At 37.1% G+C, this 22,109-nt stretch overlaps 1 protein-coding gene across 1 annotated transcript in view; it reads left to right on the top strand.

Annotated features, from left to right (window-relative positions):
* CTNNA3 (catenin alpha 3) overlaps window positions 1-22,109 on the top strand; it is a 1,597,197-nt gene that overhangs the window by 7,448 nt on the left and 1,567,640 nt on the right. The window contains exon 2 of the mRNA XM_032609210.1: window positions 10,457-10,561. Coding sequence (XP_032465101.1) covers window positions 10,463-10,561 — 99 coding nt within the window. The 5' untranslated portion in view covers window positions 10,457-10,462. The remainder of the gene's footprint in view (window positions 1-10,456; window positions 10,562-22,109) is intronic.

Here is a 22,109-nt window from a genome sequence, read left to right as displayed (position 1 = left end):
TTATGTAAAGGTAGTATAACTCCTCTGTTTCCTTCATTAATCCTTATTCACATACACTTTTTGGTTCCTCTCCTTTCTTCTCTTTCTCTCCCCCTCTCTCTCTTTTTTTTTGGCACTTTTTATATAGTGTTCCCATTACTGATAGTTGTGTACCACCAGACATTTACTGAACAGTGTAGGGAGGATCAGGCTTGGGCGGGAGTGAGTTGAGGTTGTTGGCAATTTTTACTTTCTTACCAAAGTTGTTATTTTTTTGCTCCTAGGAACATTTTCCTTTCATTGTTTGGTGCTCCAAAATTCAGTGTGCTTCATGGTAAAGTCCTTTAAGCCACAGACTATTAGCACTGTGAGCTGATGATTTAACATCCCTTCTTTCCTTGACTCTACTTGACCTCTAGCAGTTCCCCTGGCTACGTGGGCTTAGTCACAGACAGAAATGGCATGTCATCGTGCTAATCCTGACTTCTCACTTTTGTGATTCTACAGTCTCAAACTGGGTCTTTCAAATAGGGATATCCCCTTTGATTACTGTACCTATCCATGCCCTGCATCTTAATTCTCTAATCAAAGGACGCTTGGACAGGAATTTCAGGGTCGTGGCACTTTTAGAGAAAATTACTTCCTGTTGAGGTGTGTATAGATTTTCACTTTCCTTTTTAAAAAATTTAGTCAAGATTTCATTTTATTTCTTTATTCGTAATTTGGGGTAATGCCAAGTTTCCTTGAAGATGGAGGAAATTTTGATTTTGAGTTTTTCTGTATTCCATTAGTTTTGATGGAAGGAAGTGACATAAACATGCATTTATTCTACCATATATTATAATAAATCCTAGGAGGTGGTAGGATGATGATGGTGATTCTCTTAGAGTTCTGTATAGTGTACAGAGTAAAGCATTGCTTACTTCAATCATGAGTGTGTATGTGCTTGTGTGTGTGTGTATGTGTGTTTATTAAGATGTAAAGAGGGTTGCTTGAGTTGAGGTTGAAAAGATGAGGAAGTATTTGTTGAGTGGCTATTGGGGAGGAGTACTCCAGGCAGAGGGAACAGAGTGAATAAAAGTTTAGGGGAATGAAAGAGTATGGTCCATTTAGAGAACTTCAAATTCTTTAGCATGAATTGAGTACAGGGAGGAGGTGTGTCAAAGACAAAGAAGAAGCTGGAGAGAGAGGGCAAATTGCCTCGAGTCATTCAGTGGAGCCTGAACTTTATTGTGTCCAGATGAAGAATCATTGAGGGTTTTAAGCAGGGAGTTGGTGTAACATTATCTTATTTTATATTAGAGACATCACTCTGGGAATAATTTGGAGGGTGAATTGGAGGTTGTGAAAAACTAGAAGGGAGACCAGTTAGGGTATCATTGCAAAGTTTAAGTAAGTCTAACCAGGGTTGAACTGAGGAGGTACCAATGTGAATGGAGAGGAAATGGCCAATATAAGAAGAGTTAAGGAAGTAGAAGCTGTGTGACTTTTCCACTAATCTGATACGAAGAGAGAGGCAGAATGAAAGAAAATATTCTGGGATGACATTCAAGTTATGGGTTGGGTGTGGGTGCCCACTGTGTGGTGATGTCATTAATCTAGATCAGAACTGAAGATGGCGGTAACAGGTTTTGAGGAAGAGATCATGGAGTTCAGTTTTGAGGTGCCTGTGAGATGGCCCAGTGGGAAGTGGATCTGGGGGCTCTGAAGCTCAGGTGAGAGGTCTGGACTGTTGAATTAGAGGCTGTAAGTTGAACTGAAATTCTAGGATGAGATTGTTCTGAAAGAACTATATAGTGTGGAGCAGAGACTAGCATGTAAGGGATGGATCCTGGGGTTTAGACCCCTAGTTAACAGGCGTTAGTAGATAAGGAGGAGCTAGTAAAAGATACTGGGAAAGAATGGCAGAAGGGTAGAAAGTGGTATTTTGAAGCCAGAGGAGAAAGTCTTTTGTTTACTATAGAAAGAATACTTAGCATGTGGGATGAGAAATGGTTAAATAGGGTTAATAGGTATATAGCTAGAGTTCCTGGAGAAAATTTTAGAAACTAGTGGTAAAATAGTGAACTTGGATGGTTAGATTGAAGATTCTGGCAGATTTAAAACCTCTCTTCAGAGAATATGGAAGAATGGAAAACCAGGAGTCAGAGAAGCAGCTGAAGTTCTCAAAACAGTTATATACTATCGGTTTCCCCCAGTATATTAATAGATTTGTAGAAAAATGAATGTAGTGTTTTCAGAGACTTTGGTTTTATTTTCGCTATTATGATAAGCAGGCTCTTATTTATTTCTAAGTAATCAGAGAACAAAGAAGAAATGGGAATTTTTTTGCTTCACATTGAGGTTGACAAGAATTCTACTTCTTTCACTATTTTCTGTTTTGTTCTCTGCTTTTTAAAAATACCAGACCTTAGGAGAATTCACATATATTTGAGCTGTCTTATAATATTATGGAGTGGAACTGACCCATAGACCCACTGAACTTGCAGCAACAAAAGCTACTGTCACTTTCAAGGTGTATATGAAGGGCATGTTACTTCTGCCCTGGTTGCTTAAACTTGATGCTTATAGCTGAAGGTTATTCTTGTTGTGGGTGATTCAATGAAAGCTTCTCTGAGCTTTCACACACTAGATTATCTTCTTCTTAGAGTTCAATTGGACTAATTTAGTTCTTTGGCTTTTTAAATAACAGGTAGGTAACATTTATGCTGGGCTTATATGAGATAGGATCTCAGTTCTGGTATAATTTTATATGGTACAAAATGTCCTTAAATTGAAAGGCATTGCTACACAGAATAACCATGGGGCATTTTTGTCCTTTCTTCATACCTGCAATTTTGAAAATGTGTGCCATTGTGAAAGGCAGGGTGAGCTTTTAGTGTGAACTGGCATTTCATAAAATAACATAAAAGGTGTGTTATCAGAAGAGGGGTAATAAGGTCATCTTATAAAATTCTTATATACAATGTTACTTTTCAGTTAAATCAGAAATTGAATTACAACCTTTTGCTTTATTTTGGAGGGCCGTTAGACTTGACCAGCCATTCACTACAAGAAGGATATAAGACCTAAATATAAGTAGAATCTGATGTTTTCCTTTGTTTTATTTCATATTAGTTAAGTCAGTCTTTTGGATTTTTTGTTTGTTTTCTGACGTTTTTTTGCAGCTGTCATTTAGGTTGTGTGTGGGGAAACAAGTTTTATTTTGGTTACTATGAACAGAGGAAGCAAACGTTTTAATTTAATTTGAGTCTTCTCATAAAGAATCTATAAAACTCATAATTTTGGGGGGGGAGCTCAATTTGATTATTTTTCAAAAAACACCAGTAAGATGACTATCCACAAGTTGTTAAAAAGAACTTCAGATGCTTCCAAGAAGTTTTTGAAAGTTTGAATTTCACATGCTAAAGATATTTACTTTTTATTGTGAAGTGTAACTTTTTTTATCGTGTTGAAACCCAGAATTCTTGGAAGTTAAGGAAATAAAAAGTTCAGAGTCTTGGGGATCTGGACATGTAGTGCATTTAACAATTGTAGCCCTAACTTTAGTGCATACCTTTTATGTATCACTCTGGAATTGCTTTCAAAGGGCTCAAGATCCTTTATGAGGCCGTTATGCATTAGGAATTTGTTTTTAAAGAGTATTTAGGCATGTTGCATTTCTAATTAATGCACATGTAGGAAATATGCCTTAGATTTTAAAGTCAAGAGATCCAATGAAATGAGTCACCAGAGGGAAGCTTTGTTTTAAGCCCTTTAGTTATGGGAACTAAGAGTGAAAGCATTCTTGCATTCTTGAATAATAATTACAAGTTCTATAGATGAAAGCAATATTTTTAACCTAAATGTAGACAAGTAGGTTCTGCTTTCCTGTTGAAAAGGGGGTAATAATATCAACTAATATTTGTTCAGACCTTAGTAGGTGTCTGAAGCATGGGTCAAGTTATGACTTTTATATGGATTTAAAATGTTAATCTTCAAGATCCTTTTGAAGAGGGTACTCTTATTATTCTCATTTTACAGATGATAAAATTGATGTTTAGGGAGGTTTACTAGCTTGTCTAAAGTCACCAGTGAGCAAGGAACAGAGCCTAGATTCTCACCCAGGCAGTCCAACTTCAAAGCCAGTGCTCTTAATTACTGAGATCCAATGGTGATGAAATGTAGGAGAATTTAGGAATCTTTATAAAGCAGACAATGGGTGTAGGGGAGCAGCAGTTTGTCTCACACTGGCATATTGCCCTGCTGAGGGGCTGAGTGGAGCTGAAATCTAGCCCTCCCTCTGCTGGACAAACTGGGGGCCTTCCTGCTAATACCTACTGGGCTATGTTTACCCTTTTTCTAATTGGTCTGCCAGAAGAGCCATATTTTACTAGTTCAATCAAAGGCAAATTTTAAATTAATTAATTAATTAGGCTATGCTGGGTCTTAGTTGCGGCACACGGGATCTTTAGTTGCGGCACATGGGATCTTTAGTTGTGGCATGTGAACTCTTATTGTGTCATGAGAACTCTTACTGTGGCATGTAGGATCTAGTTCCCTGACCAGGGGTTGCTGCATTGGGAGTGCAGAGTCTTAGCCACTGGACCACCAGGGAAGTCCCTCAAAGGCTAATCTTTTTTTTTTTTTTTTTTTTTTTTTCGGTACGTGGGCCTCTCACTGTTGTGGCCTCTCCTGTTGCGGAGCACAGGCTCTGGACGCACAGGCTCAGCGGCCATGGCTCACAGGCCTAGCCGCCCTGCGGCATGTGGGATCCTCCTGGACTGGGGCATGAACCCGTGTCCCCTGCATCGGCAGGCGGACTCTCAACCACTGCGCCACCAGGGAAGCCCAAAGGCTAATCTTAATTCTATAAACCTCTGAGTACCACTGCCTATATTTCCGCTCACTCACAATAGTCCTTTGACTCTGACCTGTCTCTTCCTGTCTGCTTCCTCCTTGGTTGTCTCATTCCACCCACCTTTATGTTGACAACTCTGAAATTTGTATTTTCATCCCAGACTTCTCTCCCAAACTCTTCTCTCATATATCCAACTGCCTACTTAACATCTTCACTTGGATGTCTAACATGCATCTCAAATTTATCATGTCCCAAACTGGGCTCTTCATCTTCCTGTTCCTTCTCTGCAGCAATCTCTACCTCAGTTACTGGCAACTCCATCCTTCCGGTTGCTTCAGACAAAAAACTTAAAGATATCTTGTGTTCTTTTTATCCTGTGTTCAATATGTCAGGAATTCCTATTGGCTCACAATATAGCTACAATCTGACCACTTCTGTATACTTCTGCCGCCACCACCCAGGTCATCAATATGCATTTTGTTGTTTTTTTGAGTATTTAAATTGTTTATATACTTATTTATTTTCTCATGAATGTAATGTTGAATGATCACAAAAATAATTTTAATAAAAACAGTAAAGAAATATACATATACTCTTGCATGGAAACCTATAAACTTAAGGAAAAAATAATAACAGAGAGCATTTGAATGAGGGGAAAAAAGAGAGGAAAAGAGAAGTAATTTTGTTATAGAAGCTTGGAAGTCTTCTCCTAAAAGTGGAAGAACTGATGACTTTTTACCCTACCTCTGTGTCAACTGCATGTCTTAGAAGATTGAGGAAACAATGAAAGAGCAAATCTGACCAAAAAGAAAGAACTTGGTGATATGGAGTTCTAGAAAGTTTGGGCAGGCTGATCCTTAGCATTTGTAGTGAGCAGATTGAAAGTATAAAATGGAGGCCTGCATACCATACTTACATATGTAAAAGCTACAAGTCAAGCTAACAAGCTACTAAAGTAGGTTCTATCCTCCTATCTTTCTACCTTGAGAAATATACCTTCAAAATGACCTGGAAGGATAGATCTGTATTTAGAATTCTTGTACTCTTTGAAATTTCTTGTTAGAATGAGGTGGTGGATGGGGAGCTCACCCCTGACCTTGATGGTCAGCTTCCTTTTCTTTCTACTTGTGGCTCTGTCTTGCACTTGAGAGGCCTTGGGTACATGCAAGTGGACAGCTCAGCTTGCATGTCCAAGCTCCATACATACTCATCAGCAAACAGCTGCCTCTTGGCTACCTCTCAGGTATAAGGAATGGGCATGTTGTAATTCACTCTTGGAAGGATGGATTGCAGGAAGAGGCTGGCATAGGTACTGGAAGTAGGCTTGGGCTGATTGAGCAGAGAGTTGGGGGTACTGGATATCCTGAGTGTGTCAGAAAGGGTACATATGGGCTCTGGGAGGACACATCACCTTGGTCTCATGTACTCTTCCAAAGCATGATTGAATGTGTGTCCCCCATGACCTCTCAGAGTTAACTGCATTTAAAAATGAAATGCTTGTTAACTAAATGAATTTAAAATTGCTATAAGCTCGATTTAAAGCAAGGAATAAAGTAGAGTAAAGAAAATTCAGGCATTATGGACAAAGACAACTTGGGGAGACGGGAAGGATCCACATGGGTACTTTGTTCTGCCTTAAGGACTATCCCTAGAGACCTCTATTACTGCTGTCAAGAGATTCGTTTTCCTCCCTTTGATTCTGAAAACTGGGATTTTAATCTAGTCTGCCTGTCTCCAAACCTGTACCTTTCCTACTTTATGAAACTGTCTCTATTGGATAGAAGTTGAAAAGTGGCAGATTTCAACTCAGCATAAGGAAGAACTTTATAAAAGTAATCACTGGCATCTAATGGTATAGTGAGCATCTCATTTCTATTCATCCAAGCCCAGTACATTGTTGAAATGAAGGACGCTGTAGGAGGTGTGCTTGAATTGTTTGGGAGGTACTTTCTAACTCTTAAAATTTTGTGGATTATAAAATGCAAACGCCTTGGGGTATATATCCACACCCTAGTAGAATTTTTGTTTTGGATTCACATTGTGTTATTGCTACAAGAGGTCTAACAATTTGTCGAACTTTGACCTTGCTTTGACTTCATTTGCAAAATTCTACAGTTTTGTGCCTATTGTTACCTTGATCTCCAAATCAATTTCCTGAGTTGACTAGAAAATGTTTCGATACTATACACAAAGTGATTAGTATGTATTAGTGTTTTTAATAGTATAGTCAATTTTGGAGTATATAGTTGTATTTAAATGCCTTAAATTATTAGATTTGTCATAATTATTTCCTTTGAAACTTTCAGCATAATTATCTTTGTTTTTAATATCAAACTTTGCTGAAAACACATGAAAGAATTATAAATATTATGAGTATATTTGATTATAAGCATATTTGAAATTCACTATTTTTACTATGTACAAATTTCTATGGTAAGTCACTGGGAACAGTCTTTGGCAGATTCCTGTTATTCTCAAGAATACTTCACATATCCATTTTTGCAGTAAGAGAATCATGGAGTGTAGCCATGTGGCATATATTGGGTTGGCCAAAAAGTGCCTTTGGTTTTTAAGTAAAAATAAAAACACGTTTTTCATTTTCACCAAGAACTTTATTGAACAACGTATTCACCCTTTTGTTCTACTACCTTCTGCCATTTTTTAGGCAACTTCATAATTCCGTCTTCCCAAAACTTTTAATCTTTTTGAGCAAAGAACTGTTCCAGGTGCCTTTTATAGTCTTCCAGGGAATTGAAATTTTTTTCCATTAAGAGAATTTTGTAAAGACCGAAATAAATGGAAATCTGAAGGTGCAATGTCTGGTGAATACGGCAGATGAATCAGAACTTCCCAGCCAAGCTGTAACAGTTTTTGCCTTGTCGTCAAAGAAGCATGCAGTCTTGTGTTATCCTGATGGAAGATTATGAGCTTTCTGTTGACTAATTCTGGACGCTTTTCGTCATGTGCTGTTTTCTATTGGTCTACTTGGGAGCAGTGCTTGTTGGAATTAATTGTTTGGTTTTCCAGAAGGAGCTCATAATAGAAGACTACCTTCCAATCCCACCATATACACAACATCACCTTCTTTGGATGAAGACCGGCCTTTGGTGTGGTTGGTGGTGGTTCATTTCGCTTGCCCCACGATCTCTTCCATTCCACACTATTGTACAGTATCCAGTTTTTCATTACTGGTCACAGTTTGTTTCAAAAATGGAACATTTTCATTACGTTTAAGTAGAGAATTGCATGAGGAAAAATGGTCAAGAAGGTTTTTTTCGCTTAACTTATGTGGAACCCAAACATCAAAGCAATGAACATAACCAAGCTGGTGCAAATGATTTTCAGCGCTTGATTTGGATATTTTGAGTATGTCGGCTGTCTCCCACGTGGTATAACATTGATTGTTCTCAGTTAATGTCTCTATTTTATCGCTGTCAACTTCAACTGGTCTGCCCGGCCATGGAGCATCGTACAGCAAGAAATCTGCAGCACGAAACCTCACAAACCACTTTTGACATGTTTGATCACTCACAGCACCTTCTCCATACACCGCACAAATCTTTTTTTTTGCATTTCGGTTGTTTTTTTACTTTTCTTGAAATAATAAAGCATAACATGCTGAAAATGTTGCCTTTTTTCTTCCATCTTCAATATTAAAATGGCTACACAAAAATACACCAATTTTGATGTCCTTTTTAAAATGCACGCTGATACGACAGCTGTCACATACAATCTAACAAAATTGTTTTGAATGAAGTTAAAGACAACTAAGTGCTACTAGAGCCATCTTATGGAAAAAACCGAACAGACCTTTTGGCCAGCCCAATATTTGGAGAGCAGTAAGACTTCTAGGTTCTATAGTATTTGCCTCTATTTAAAAAAATTGTTATTACTAATCTAAGAATTAGATTACATTAAGATAAGAGCCAATAAGGAAGATTTTTTGTTATAGGGTGGCTCTGTTTGTGCATCTCTCTCAGCACATGTATCAGATATATGGTGTGGAAAGGCCTTGGTGAAGCACTGATCTTTTTAGTTACATGTACACAAAGACATCATTATTATCTTTGGTTATACACAGTAACACATTTATGGATCCAGGGGGAAGGGTCCAGTGAGTGGGAGAGGTTGAAGAGCAAAGATATGCTGATTTTATGGAACTAGACCAGTGGGAGTTGAGAAAGGGTCAGAGAAGAATGGGGGTAGATTCTCAGGGGAAGAAGTTGGGAGGGAACATGGGCCCTACCCTGAGATTCTGATTTCCCTTTGAGGTTGGAGGCATAGGTATAGGAAAAAGAACAATCTTCTTTCCTAGAATCACTGAGAGTGAGAGGAGTCTTAAAAGGACTGATTCTGGATTAAAGAGACACCATGAAAATGTGTCCTCATTCATTCATTCATTCTTTCACTCATTCATCTATCCATCCATAGTCCATTCATAGAATCAACCAGTCAACTAAAAACAAAACAATTATCTGCCCTTATATCTAAAATAATAAATAGAGAAACTAAAGTAAAAGTAATACATTCTAATTCTTTTTTGTTTTAGTTTCAATGAGTATTGTAGGGAATATCAAGATATTTTCTAGGGGCAGATTCTTATGTTCTCTTAGCCTGCAAGTGTAGGAAACTTTGAAAGAAAATAGGTAACAGTTAAATGGAAAGATTTGTGCATTGATAGTAACACACATTCCTGTAGACTCTAAGTTTATTTTTAATAGGCTAAGTTATATATAGGATAGATGTGTTTCTTACTGTTTATCTCCGTGAACCTTCAGTAAATACTTGCTGGGTGATTATTGACTGTGAACAAGTTAATACAAATCTGTGGGCTTAGTGATTTGGGTAATAGTCTTCACAGCGGATGTGTTACTTTGGATATGTTGTGAAATTCCACATATGGTCGTTTGATATATATATGTATTCTTATGCAAAAATCTCACTGCATCGACTTTTAAGATTAATGTTCATGTCTTAAAGAATGGCTTGCAATGTTTTTCTTATTTTGTCTTGCTCAAATATCAATGCCTTCTCAGATTTGTCATTTTATAATAACGATGCCAATTTATATTAGTTTTTTTTTCTGTACAGGAAAGTAAATTGCCTCGAACTTTCTTCTCCAAATCAAAACCCTCAAACAATTCCCCAGACAAATAGAGACGTAGCACCTGTAGAGATGTAGCACCTGTCTTCCAAATTCCTACCTGATTCCTCATCTGAGTTGTCATTAACAATAGGCAAAATATGGGCTCTGGCTGTCTCAGTGCTATGAGTTCATGGAAGTCAAAGCATTTGCTTGCTGTAAGATATGTCTCACCAACTCAGCCATTCTTTTTCACTTAAGACTCCTGATCAAATGCAAAGTCACCTTGGCTGGTTATTATTTCAGTCATGAACATACTAGCGTAGATTAATTTGTCAGAGGACCTAAGCCCAGAAGCATGACCTAAGAGAACAGTTGGGGAATATCTTGTTTCTCTGTAGGTGGACTTGGCACCCTGGTCCTCTGAGGGCTACAACTGATAGCAGGAGGAGGTGCTTGAATACTAATCTCATGTACACTATGATTTTCATTAGTGCTTTCCTTTAGAAAGTATTTTTCTTTATTAATAAGTGTCTTTTTGTTTTTGTGCCCAGGCAGTCATGTCAGCTGAAACACCAATCACACTGAGTGTCAATCCTCAGGATCTGCAGGTCCAGACATTCACTGTAGAGAAGCTGCTGGAGCCTCTCATAATCCAGGTATTAATACCATGGAAATTACAACATTTAGTAACTGAAAAAGAACTAAAAAACATAGGAAAAATAGATAATGAACTAAGGAAAGATTTGATTTTTGTAGAATGAATATGTTACTAAAATTGTCCTTCAAAATGTTTTTAAAGTGTACAAAAGTATGTATTTAGTAATAGTAATGATAAAATTCTGAAAGTTCCTCCCCAGATTCTCTTTTAAAAGCAACAGAAGTAATAATATGCGTATGAAATTTTCAAAGTAACTTTATGTAAATTATCTTGTTTGATAGTCATGAAAACTGAGTGAGGCAGGCAGCATGGTTAAAACCATCCTTGTTACATAGATGAGGAAACAGCCTAGAGAATTTCCGTAACTTGCCCCAAAGCACATGGTGGCTCATTTGTCAAATAGGAAATTATTTTTGAAATACCAAAATGTATGAGAAAAGCAGATATTTAAGGCATTCTGTGATAAAGTCTTTCATAAAGTAAATAATTCCTTGATAATATGCATAGTGATTCTCTGACTTATTTATTATGTAAGCCCAGAGTTTATTCATTGGCTTTTCTTAAAGCAGAGCTTGAAGAAACTTATACTATAATATAGATTTAAATGTCTTGATTTTAACCCAAAATTTGCGAGGAAACCCCCCTTTAGGCCACCTTACGTCATACGTCCTAAGACAGATTGTCCCTTTTTCTAAGGCCTTGAAGTACTCAAGGGTTTCTTAAGTGAGAATCAACAGTGACCTTACCTCTGATAATTTAAAAATCTGCTTGTCTTCTTTGTGAGGTGGATGGTGGGGAGGGGAGTAGCTCTGAGAATAGGCTTTGTACACTTTTTTACTTAGCACAGTCGATATCTCCTACTGGAAAGACAATTCAAAACAAGTGCCTCACTGATGATAGCTTAGTCATGAACTTTGGCATCTAAAAGACACTAATATCTGGTATGAAATTGCTATTAGATGATTCTGAGACTCCACTGAAGTCCCTATCTTCGCCACCCACAGAATGGTTTCATGTTAAAAAGAAACAAACATGTTCATTGTTTTTCTAATAGAGTTCACTAAAAAAATAGGAAAAGCAAAACAAAACAAAACAAAAACCCAACAAAAAACCAGAAAATAAAAAAATACAATTTTAACAGTAAGAGGTAAACATTAATATTGTGATTCATGTACTTCCAGTACAGTAAAATTATGGGTGGTTTTTGTTATCTTCTTAGTACTTTATAATATTAAAGAATGTAGGTATATCTTAAATATATAAAGCATATATATATGTACAAGGTGGAGATGGTACTGTATATATAGCTTTTATCTCATTATAGCTTTTATCTCATTCTTCTATTTAAAATGATATTTTAATAATTTCCTCATTCTTTGTAAGAATGAGATTTAACAAAACTGCTGTTAAATTATCCTTTATATGGCTGCACCATAGTTTTTTAAAGTAGCTTCTCATTTTTGGACATTTAGGTTGTTTCAGTTTTTTACCATTATAAATAATGCTCTTCTGAACATCTTTGTACATAAATTTTTGTCATCCGTTCAAATTGTTTCCTTAGAATTAGTTACTAAATGTAAAAATACGTGGCCAAGATAAGAGAATTCTTATGCTTTTTCATATATATTACCAAGTGTTTTGGAGAAGGATGTTTTTTTTGTTTGTTTTAATTAAATTTTTTTTCTTATTACTCATTACTCATCCATTTTATACACATCAGTGTGTACATGTCAATCCCAATCTCCCAATTCATCACACCACAACCCCACACCCCTTGCCGCTATCCCCCCTTGGTGTCCATGTGTTATTTCTCTACTTCCATGTCTCAATTTCTGCTCTGAAAACCGGTTCATCTGTACCATTTTCTAGGTTCCACATATATGCGTTAATATACGGATATATATAATATATATATAATACGGATATAATATAATACGGATATAATATAATATATTTGTTTTTGTCTTCCTGACTGTATGACAATCTCTAGATGCATCCACGTCTCTACAAATGACCCAATTTCGTTCCTTTTTATGGCTGAGTAATATTCCATTGTATATATGTACCACATCTTCTTTATCCATTCGTCTGTCGACGGGCATTTAGGTTGCTTCCATGTCCTGGCTATTGTAAATAGTGCTGCAATGAACATTGCGGTACATGACTCTTTTTGAATTATGGTTTTCTCAGGGTATATGCCCAGTAGTGGGATTGCTGGATCGTATGGTAATTCTATTTTTAGTTCTTTAAGGAACCTCCATACCATTCTCCATAGTGGCTCTATCAATTTACATTCTCACCAACAGTGCAAGAGGGTTCCCTTTTCTCCACACCCTCTCCAGCATTTGTTGTTTGTAGATTTTCTGATGATGCCCATTCTGACTGGTGTGAGGTGATAGCTCATTGTAGTTTTGATTTGCATTTCTCTAATGATTAATGATGTTGAGCATTCTTTCACGTGTTTGTTGGCAGTCTGTATGGCTTCTTTGGAGAAATGTCTATTTAGGTCTTCTGCCCATTTTTGGATTGGGTTGTTTGTTTTTTTAATATTGAGCTGCATGAGCTGTTTATATATTTTGGAGATTAACCCTTTGTCCGATGATTCATTTGCAAATATTTTCTCCCATTCTGAGGGTTTTCTTTTCATCTTATTTATGGTTTCCTTTGCTGTGCAAAAGCTTTGAAGTTTCATTAGGTCCCATTTGTTTATTTTTGTTTTTATTTCTATTATTCTAGGAGGTGGATCAAAAAAGATCTTGCTGTGATTTATGTCAGAGTGTCCTGCCTACATTTTCCTCTGAGAGTTTTATAGTGTCCAGTCTTACATTTAGGTCTCTAATCCATTTTGTTTATTTTTGTGTATGGTGTTAGGGAGTGTTCTAATTTCATTCTTTTACATGTACCTGTCCAGTTTTCCCAGCACCACTTATTGAAGAGACTATCTTTTCTCCATTGTATATCCTTGCCTCCTTTGTCATAGATTAGTTGACCATATGTGTGTGGGTTTATCTCTGGGCTTTCTATCCTGTTCCATTGATCTATATTTCTGTTTTTGTGCCAGTACCATATTTTCTTGATTACTGTTGCTTTGTAGTGGAGTCTGAAGACAGGGAGTCTGATCCCTCCAGTGATGCTTTTTTCTCTCCAGACTGCTTTGGCTATTTGGGGTCTTTTGTGTCTCCATACAAATTTTAAGATTTTTTTGTTCTAGTTCCATAAAAAGTGCCATTGGTAACTTGATAGGGATTGCATTGAATCTGTAGATTGCTTTGGGTAGTATAGTCATTTTCACAATATTGATTCCAATCCAAGAACATGGTATATCTCTCCATCTGTTAGTATCATCTTTAATTCTTTCATCAGTGTCTTATAGTTTTCTGCATGTAGGTCTTTTGTCTCCCTAGGTAGGTTTATTCCTAGGTATTTTATTCTTTTTGTTGCAATGGTAAATGGCAGTGTTTCCTTAATTTCTCTTTTGGATTTTTCATCATCAGTGTATAGGAATGCAAGAGATTTCTGTGCATTGATTTTGTATACTGCAACTTTACCAAATTCATTGATTAGCTCTAGTAGTTTTCTGGTGGCATCTTTAGGATTCTCTATGTATAGTATCATGTCATCTGTAAACAGTGACAGTTTTACTTCTTCTTTTCCAATTTATATTCCTTTTATTTCTTTTTCTTCTCTGATTGCCATGGCTAGGGCTTCCAAAACTATGTTGAATAAGAGTGGTGAGAGTGGACATCCTTGCCTTGTTCCTGATCTTAGAGGAAATGCTTTCAGTTTTTCACCATTGAGAATGATGTTTGCTGTGGATTTGTCGTATATGGCCTTTATTATGTTGAAGTAAGTTTCCTCTATGCCCACTTTCTGGAGAGTTTTTATCATAAATGGGTGTTGAATTTTGTCAAAAGCTTTTTCTGCATCTATTGAGATGATCATATGTTTTTTCTTCTTCAATTTGTTAATATGGTGTATCACATTGATTGATTTGCATATATTGAAGAATCCTTGCATCCCTGGGATAAATCCCACTTGATCATGGTGTATGATCCTTTTAATGTGTTGTTGGATTCTGTTTGCTAGTATTTTGTTGAGGATTTTTGCACCTATATTCATCAGTGATATTGGTCTGTAATTTTCTTTTATTGTACTATCTTTGTCTAGTTTTGGTATCAGGGTGATGGTGGCCTCATAGAATGAGTTTGGGGTTTTCCTTCCTCTGCAATTTTTTGGAAGAGTTTGGAGAAGGTATTAAACGATTTCTCACAATTTATTTCAGATTTTGTTCCAGTGCAATTACTGGGGGTGGGGTGGGGAAATGACCTTCATTTTGGAGATGGCTGGTAAAGGCAAGTTCATTAATGCTACTGCATAACCCTTATTTGTACTATAACTATGGAACATTAGAGCTGGACTTAAGACTTGTTAATCACAAAGGCTGCTGACATATTTCTTAGGAACAGAGAAAGTATCATTATGGAGAAACTACTTTTTATATTTCTAAATGAAATCAATAGATATTTTGTTTATTCAAGTACCTTGATACAGCAGTCAATAGAGAGTGTTCTCGGTAAATTCACATTAAAGAGTATGCTGTTCACAATATAGGTGTATTTTTCTGGCATGTTTAAAAACTATTTAATCTATAAACATTTATTGAATCCACCTAGAAAATTAGAAGGGTGAAAATTACCTGAAGGGTGAAGATAACCTTGATTAGAAGAAATTTAACTCTTTTGAAAAGTGTGATTATGCTAATTTTAGAGGGCTTTTAATGTGATGCCTGGATTCAGACTTTTCATGATCTGCAAGTAAATGAGTCAGGGGAAGAGAAATTAGTAGTTATTGTATGCCAGATAGTTCTCAGTTACATGAAAGTGTAAGTGCTAATTTTATCTTCGAGGAAGTTTGGTGTACTACTTCACCAATATCTCAGAAGAAAAGTTTCTAGATCTTCGTAATACTCAAGTAAAATGAAATTAAAAATGTAAATAATTTATAGAATATTTACTATGTTCAGGAACTATCTCATAAAGGAGAATTTTTGTACATCAAAATTATTTGCATACACTCTTGATTTTCATTATAATGGGTTTTCTACTTATAAAAAAAACAGTACATTTCAAAGTTATTAATTTAAAATAACTAACCTTTTTGGATTTGATGCATAACCTTCTTGTATCTGTCACTTTGATCATGTATTACCTATTAATACAAGTAAAAATTCCATTAAATTATATTAAAGGTTTTTTTCCTAGAATAGCATCATAGTAAATATCTCATCATATTCCTTTTTTTCAGAGAGTGTTTAATTTGAAATAGTTACATGGTTTATTTTAAGCATGTCATATAGTCTTTGATTATAGTGGAAAACATTCTAAAAGAAGTTAATGATCTTTAAGTTCATAATGCCACCAGATAATATTATCAGTTTAGTAACCCCATTAAAAATTTTTCACCTTTCATCATTATTTATCTTCATGTTATATTCCTTTGCTTTCAAGGTTTCACAGAAATTACTTACCATCTCTGTATATAACTCAAAGTCAAAATTATGTTTTAATTTTTGGAGTAATTGGTCATAGATACTATTATGTCACTCTGACTTCTAAATTCATTTATTCATAAATCTTTATTCTGCTCTTTTTATAGTTACCAGAGTCTTCCCCACCAAACTTGATTTATCTTTAATCTATTTTTTTTTCTCTTGGGGACAGGTAAATCACTAGGTCATTTTGCAGGGATGTTCAGCCTAGGATATATTTCAATCATTCACTTTCATTTTCTGTGTGTGATAACTTACACAGTTGCATCTTTCTGTAATAAATTCCTCCAATGGATCAGAAATAATTTTTTTCTCAGCAATTACATTTTTATGATTGCAACTGTAGGCATCTGTACTTTATCACTTTCAAGATCCAAGTTTGGCAGTGCACTGCAGAAAGTCTATTTATGCAGAATTGCAATGAAAAGAATTTACATCTCTATGTTGTATACTCTCTGAAGGAGATATAAACTGCTAAATCATGCTACAGTCATTACATAATGGAACTGTCTATAATCTTATTTACCACAAAATATAATTTTCTATGTGTCAGATTCATGTTGAATGTGAGCTAGAAGAATTAATTTAAAATACTTTAAGATAAGAACAATAACAAACTCCTTATAATGTTATCTCCTATGAGATAGAAGATCTTTTTTGGGGCAAAGGTTCAAATATATTTTCTGATGTAAATATATCCCATGTTTTCAAGTGGTGAATATAGAGTTAGATCAATAGTAATAAACATTATTCCTCTGGCTCCCACCTCTAGCTCTTATAGGACCTCTTAGCCTTTTCAAGGTTTCCACTTCGATAGTGTTTCACATCTATTTCTTGGAGTCCCTTAGGAATGGTTTTAATGTACTCTGTAATACTCATTGGGCCAAGCTGAAGAGTATCTGCTCAACTTTTTATCAGTCAGCATAAGCTAGGCTATGCTGTGATAAGACAACTCCCAAATCTCTGAGGCTTAACAAAACTTCGTTTCCTGCTCGAGCTACATTTTTTCCCCCCATTTCTTAAGGGATGCCTCCCCTTTATTTTATTTTTTAACATCTTTATTGGAGTATAATTGCTTTACAATGGTGTGTTAGTTTCTGCTATATAACAAATTAAATCAGCTATATGTATACATATATCCCCATATCCCCTCCCTCTTGCATCTCCCTCCCACCTTCCCTATCCCACCCCTCTGCGTGGTCACAAAGCACCGAGCTGATCTTCCTGTGCGATGTGGCTGCTTCCGACTAGCTATCTATTTTACATTTGGTAGTGTTTATATGTCAATGCTACTTTCTCAGTTCGTCCCAGCTTACCCTTCCCCCTCCCTGTGTCCTCAAGTCCATTCTCTACGTCTGCATCTTTATTCCTGTCCTGCCCCTAGGTTTGTCAAAACCATTATTTTTGTTGTTTTTTAGATTCCATATATATGTGTTAGGATACAGTATTTGTTTTTTTCTTTCTGACTTACTTCACTCTGTATGGCAGACTCTAGGTCCATTCACCTCACTACAAATAATTCAGTTTCATTTCTTTTTATGGCTAATATTCCATTGTATATATGTGCCACATCTTCTTTATCCATTCATCTGTCGATGGACACTTAGGCTGCTTCTATGTCCCGGCTATTGTAAATAGTGCTGCAATGAACATTGTGGTACTTGTCTCTTTTTGAATTATGGTTTTCTCAGGGTATATTCCCAATAGTGGGATTGTCAAGCTACATTTTTTTTTTTTTTTTTTTTTTGCGGTACGCGGGCCTCTTACTGCCGCGGCCTCTCCCGTTGTGGAGCACAGGCTCCGGATGCGCAGGGTCAGCGGCCATGGCTCACGGGCCCAGCCGCTCTGTGGCACGTGGGATCTTCCTGGACCGGGGCACGAACCCGTGTCCCCTGCATCGGCAGGCGGACTCTCAACCACTGCGCCACCAGGGAAGCCCCAAGCTACATTTTTAATGTGAGTTGGCTGGGGGTCTCTGCTTTAATACAGGCACTCAGGGACCCAGGCTAATGTAGATTCCATCTCAATATTTATTTCCACTATGGTTACAACAGGGAAAGGGAACATTATGAATCTTGCAAGGGCTCCTAAAATGTCCACCTGGATATGACATATGTCAGTTCCACTCACATTGCTTTTGTCAGAGAAAGTTATGTGGTCAGTGGGGATGCTAGATGTGTGATCTTGCCCTGTGCCCAGGGGAATGGGAATATTTGTGAACAGCCCTAAAAACTATTATCTTTCCATTGTCTCCTTTTTAAGGGTTCCTTGTTTGTTAACTTTGCATCTAACGACTAGTCACCTTTCCACCCTGATCACAGCTGACTTTATCAGGATGGGCAACTGTCTTATTGACAATTATAGGTTGACAAGAAGCCTGTGAGGCAATCTGTCATGAGAGCTCTGCCTCTGGGGGATGATGGTGAATTGATCCAATTGCCATCCTCTCTTTGGGGAATTGACTTTGGGGAGAGTTATGCAGTTACCTACCGTTAAACAGTTATATCATGTGCAAAGCTGAAAGACACACAGAAAGAAATAGAGACATGGAGGAAAGTTCTATTGGAGCAGTTTTCAAGTTTAGATCCACAAACTCCTGCTGTTGAGGGAGAGTAAGATTACCTAGTTACCATGGTTTTAATTGGATCTTTCCAATTTCTAAACCACAAACTAGTCTCAGAATAATACTCTAGCCTCTGTGGGGCCTCACAGTTTCCAGTTCCCTTGAGCATGGGCCGTGGTAGGCCCGATGCCTGTCTTCCTTATGTCATCAGATTCCCTGGCCTCCAATCTCCTCAGTGGCTGAAAGTTCAAAAGAAGTTCTGTTAGTAGCAGCAAGCCAGGGTTCTTATAATTGCCCTCACTTACTTATGCTAGAATGGAGATTTTCCTTCAAAGCTTCTCTGCTGCTCTTCTCTTCATCTCCAATTTTTGGAGTCTCTGAGGTTTGACTCACCAATGCCCCCAAAGCATCTATCCACCATGTTTTTCCATTTTGGCTGGTTGCATCTTATTGATGTGTGGAAGGTAACTGCCAATGATACCCATTTTAAGACTAGAAATGTACATGCCAAGGTCCCAATGCCTCTAAAGCTTCGAATCCTCAAGGTAGCAGAACTGGGCTCCTTCATAAGAGGGGAGAATACCTCTCTTCCTAACTGTGCTTCACTCTGTCATATGGGTCCCAATGAATCATGTACCTAGAATCACATAAAGTTGCTTATGAGAACAACCCCTTTCGGCTTTTCCCCTAATCTCCTTCCTCTCCTTGTCCAAGTGTCTGGATGGAAACTGTTAATCCTTACTCCTCTCAGCGCCATGTCCTTCTTTTCTCCCTGACTCCTATGCAGAACCTCTCTGCCATACTGCCCTCTCAGCATAATTTCTTTCTCCTCTCTTTTAGCCAAGGGAAAAAAAAAAATAGATGCCTTGATGCCCAAAGGGTTCATTTCTACAGAGAGATCTGATTGACTTCCGGGTAGCAGGGAGAGGACCTGCTTTGGCTTCTTAGCCTCCTAGAATATAATTTCCTTTGCTTCTTTCAGAAAATAATTCAAGTTTCATTTGTTTGTGGTTGATTTCTGTCATTTTTATGGGTCATTTTGAATGAGCATGATGCCATTTACTTATATTTCTTTGGTTTTATCTCCAAGCTTCTTTTTTTCATCCTTGCTGTTTTTTCTATCAATAGAATTTATGTCAGAATTAATCTTGAAGCTTCCAAGGAAATCTCAAAGACAAGTCTGCACACATATAGTGTTCTTGTAGATTATAATCAAATATTGGAGTTTTGACTATAATCTTAACAAGTAATCTTGAAAGTTAGTAAAGTAAATGTCTTTTAACTACTTATATGTCCAAGGCTTAATACGTATAAAGATGTTATTTTTACAGTAGGATGAAGAAATAAACTTAATTCTGCCTCTCTAATGCTTTACAGTTTAAGGTGATTCAGTATAGTTGATTCTAATAAAGCGAATTATTCAATTTCTGCATTCCTTTACTGCTAGAAAACTGCTCCCATGGGAAAGTTGTTAAGCTATAGTGTTCCTTGAGAAACAAATAGTTGAGAAAAAGGAAGCCACTTCTTAAATTAAAATAAAGATAAGAAAATCTGGTAGCTATTTGATTAAAATAGCACAAGTCCCATGGGAGTGTGTATGGTGAACATACAAGGGATGCCCCCACCACCAGAACGTGATAGCTTTGAACTTAGCTGTGGGCAGATGTCAGTCGTGGAACATGCTTCACCTCTCCTTAGCTTGCTTCCTAGGCCTCTTATTCTATCAGACTCTTTTTTTTTTTTTTTTTTTTTTTTTTTAGTACGTGGGCCTCTCACTGCTGCGGCCTCTCCCGTTGCGGAGCACAGGCTCCGGATACGCAGGCTCAGCGGCCATGGCTCACGGGCCCAGCCGCTCCGCGGCATGTGGGATCCTCCCGGACCAGGGCACGAACCCGTGTGCCCTGCATCAGCAGGCGGACTCTCAACCACTGCGCCACCAGGGAAGCCCTATTTTAAAGTCTATTTTTTCTGATATGAGAATTGCTACTCCAGCTTTCTTTTGATTTCCATTTGCATGGAATATCTTTTTCCATCCCCTCACTTTCAGTCTGTATGTGTCCCTAGGTCTGAAGTGTGTCTCTTGTAGACATTATATATACGGGTCTTGTATCCATTCAGCCAATTTGTGTCTTTTGGTGGGAGCATTTAATCCATTTACATTTAAGGTAATTATCAATATGTATTTTCCAATACCATTTGCTTAATTGTTTTGGGTTTGTTATTGTAGGTCTTTTCCTTCTCTTGTGTTTCTTGCCTAAAGAAGTTCCTTTAGCATTTGTTGTAAAGCTGGTTTGGTGGTGCTGAACTCTCTCAGCTTTTGTTTGTCTATAAGGGTTTTAATTTCTCCATCAAATCTGAATGAGATCCTTGCTGGGTAGAGTAATCTTGGTTGTAGGTTTTTCTCCTTCATCACTTTAAATATGTCCTGCCACTCCCTTCTGGCTTGCAGAGTTTCTGCTGAAAGATCAGCTGTTAACCTTATGGAGATTCCCTTGTGTGTTATTTGTTGTTTTTCCTTTGCTGCTTTTAATATATTTTTTTAATTTAATTTTTGATAGTTTGATTATTATGTGTCTTAGCGTGTTTCTCCTTAGATTTATCCTGTATGGGACTCTCTGTGCTTCCTGGACTTGATTGACTATATCCTTTCCCATATTAGGCAAGTTTTCAACTATAATCTCTTCAAATATTTTCTTAGTCTCCCTTTTTTTTTTCTATTCTTCTTCTGGGACCCCTGTAATTCGAATGTTGGTGCGTTTAATGTTGTTCCAGAGGTCTCTGAGACTGTCCTCAATTCTTTTCATTCTTTTCTCTTTATTCTTCTCAGCAGTAGTTATTTCCACTATTTTATCTTCCAGGTCACTTATCCATTCTTCTGCCACAGTTATTCTGCTATTGATTGTTTCTAGAGAATTTTTAGTTTTATTTATTGTGTTGTTCATCATTGTTTGTTTGCTATTTAGTTCTTTTGGGTCCTTGTTAAACGTTTCTTGTATTTTCTCCATTTGTTAACCTAGATTTTGTATCCTGTTTACTGTTGTTACTCTGAATTCTTATTTAGGTAGACTGCCTATTTCCTCTTCAATTTTTTGGTCTGGTGGGTTTTTACCTTGCTCCTTCTTCTACTGTGTATTTCTATGTCTTCTCATTTTGTTTAACTTACTGTGTTTGGGGTCTCTTTTTCTCAGCCTGCATGTTCGTAGTTCCCATTGTTTTTGGTGTCTGCCCCCAGTGGGTAAGGTTTGTTCAGTGGCTTGTGTATGCTTCCTGGTGGAGGGGATTCGTGCTTGTGTTCTGGTGGATGAAGCTGGATCTTGTCTTTCTTTTGGGCAGTGCTGCATCTGGTGTTGTGTTTTGGAGTGTCTGTGACCTTAGTATGATTTTAGGCAGCTTCTCTGCTAATGGGTGGGGTTCTGTTCCTCTTTTGCCAGTTGT

This window comes from Phocoena sinus, chromosome 16 (genome assembly GCF_008692025.1).
Source record: "Phocoena sinus isolate mPhoSin1 chromosome 16, mPhoSin1.pri, whole genome shotgun sequence".
NCBI classification, from domain to species: domain Eukaryota; kingdom Metazoa; phylum Chordata; class Mammalia; order Artiodactyla; family Phocoenidae; genus Phocoena; species Phocoena sinus.
Note: the sequence above shows the minus strand (reverse complement) of the source record. Positions and strands in the feature narration are given on the sequence as shown.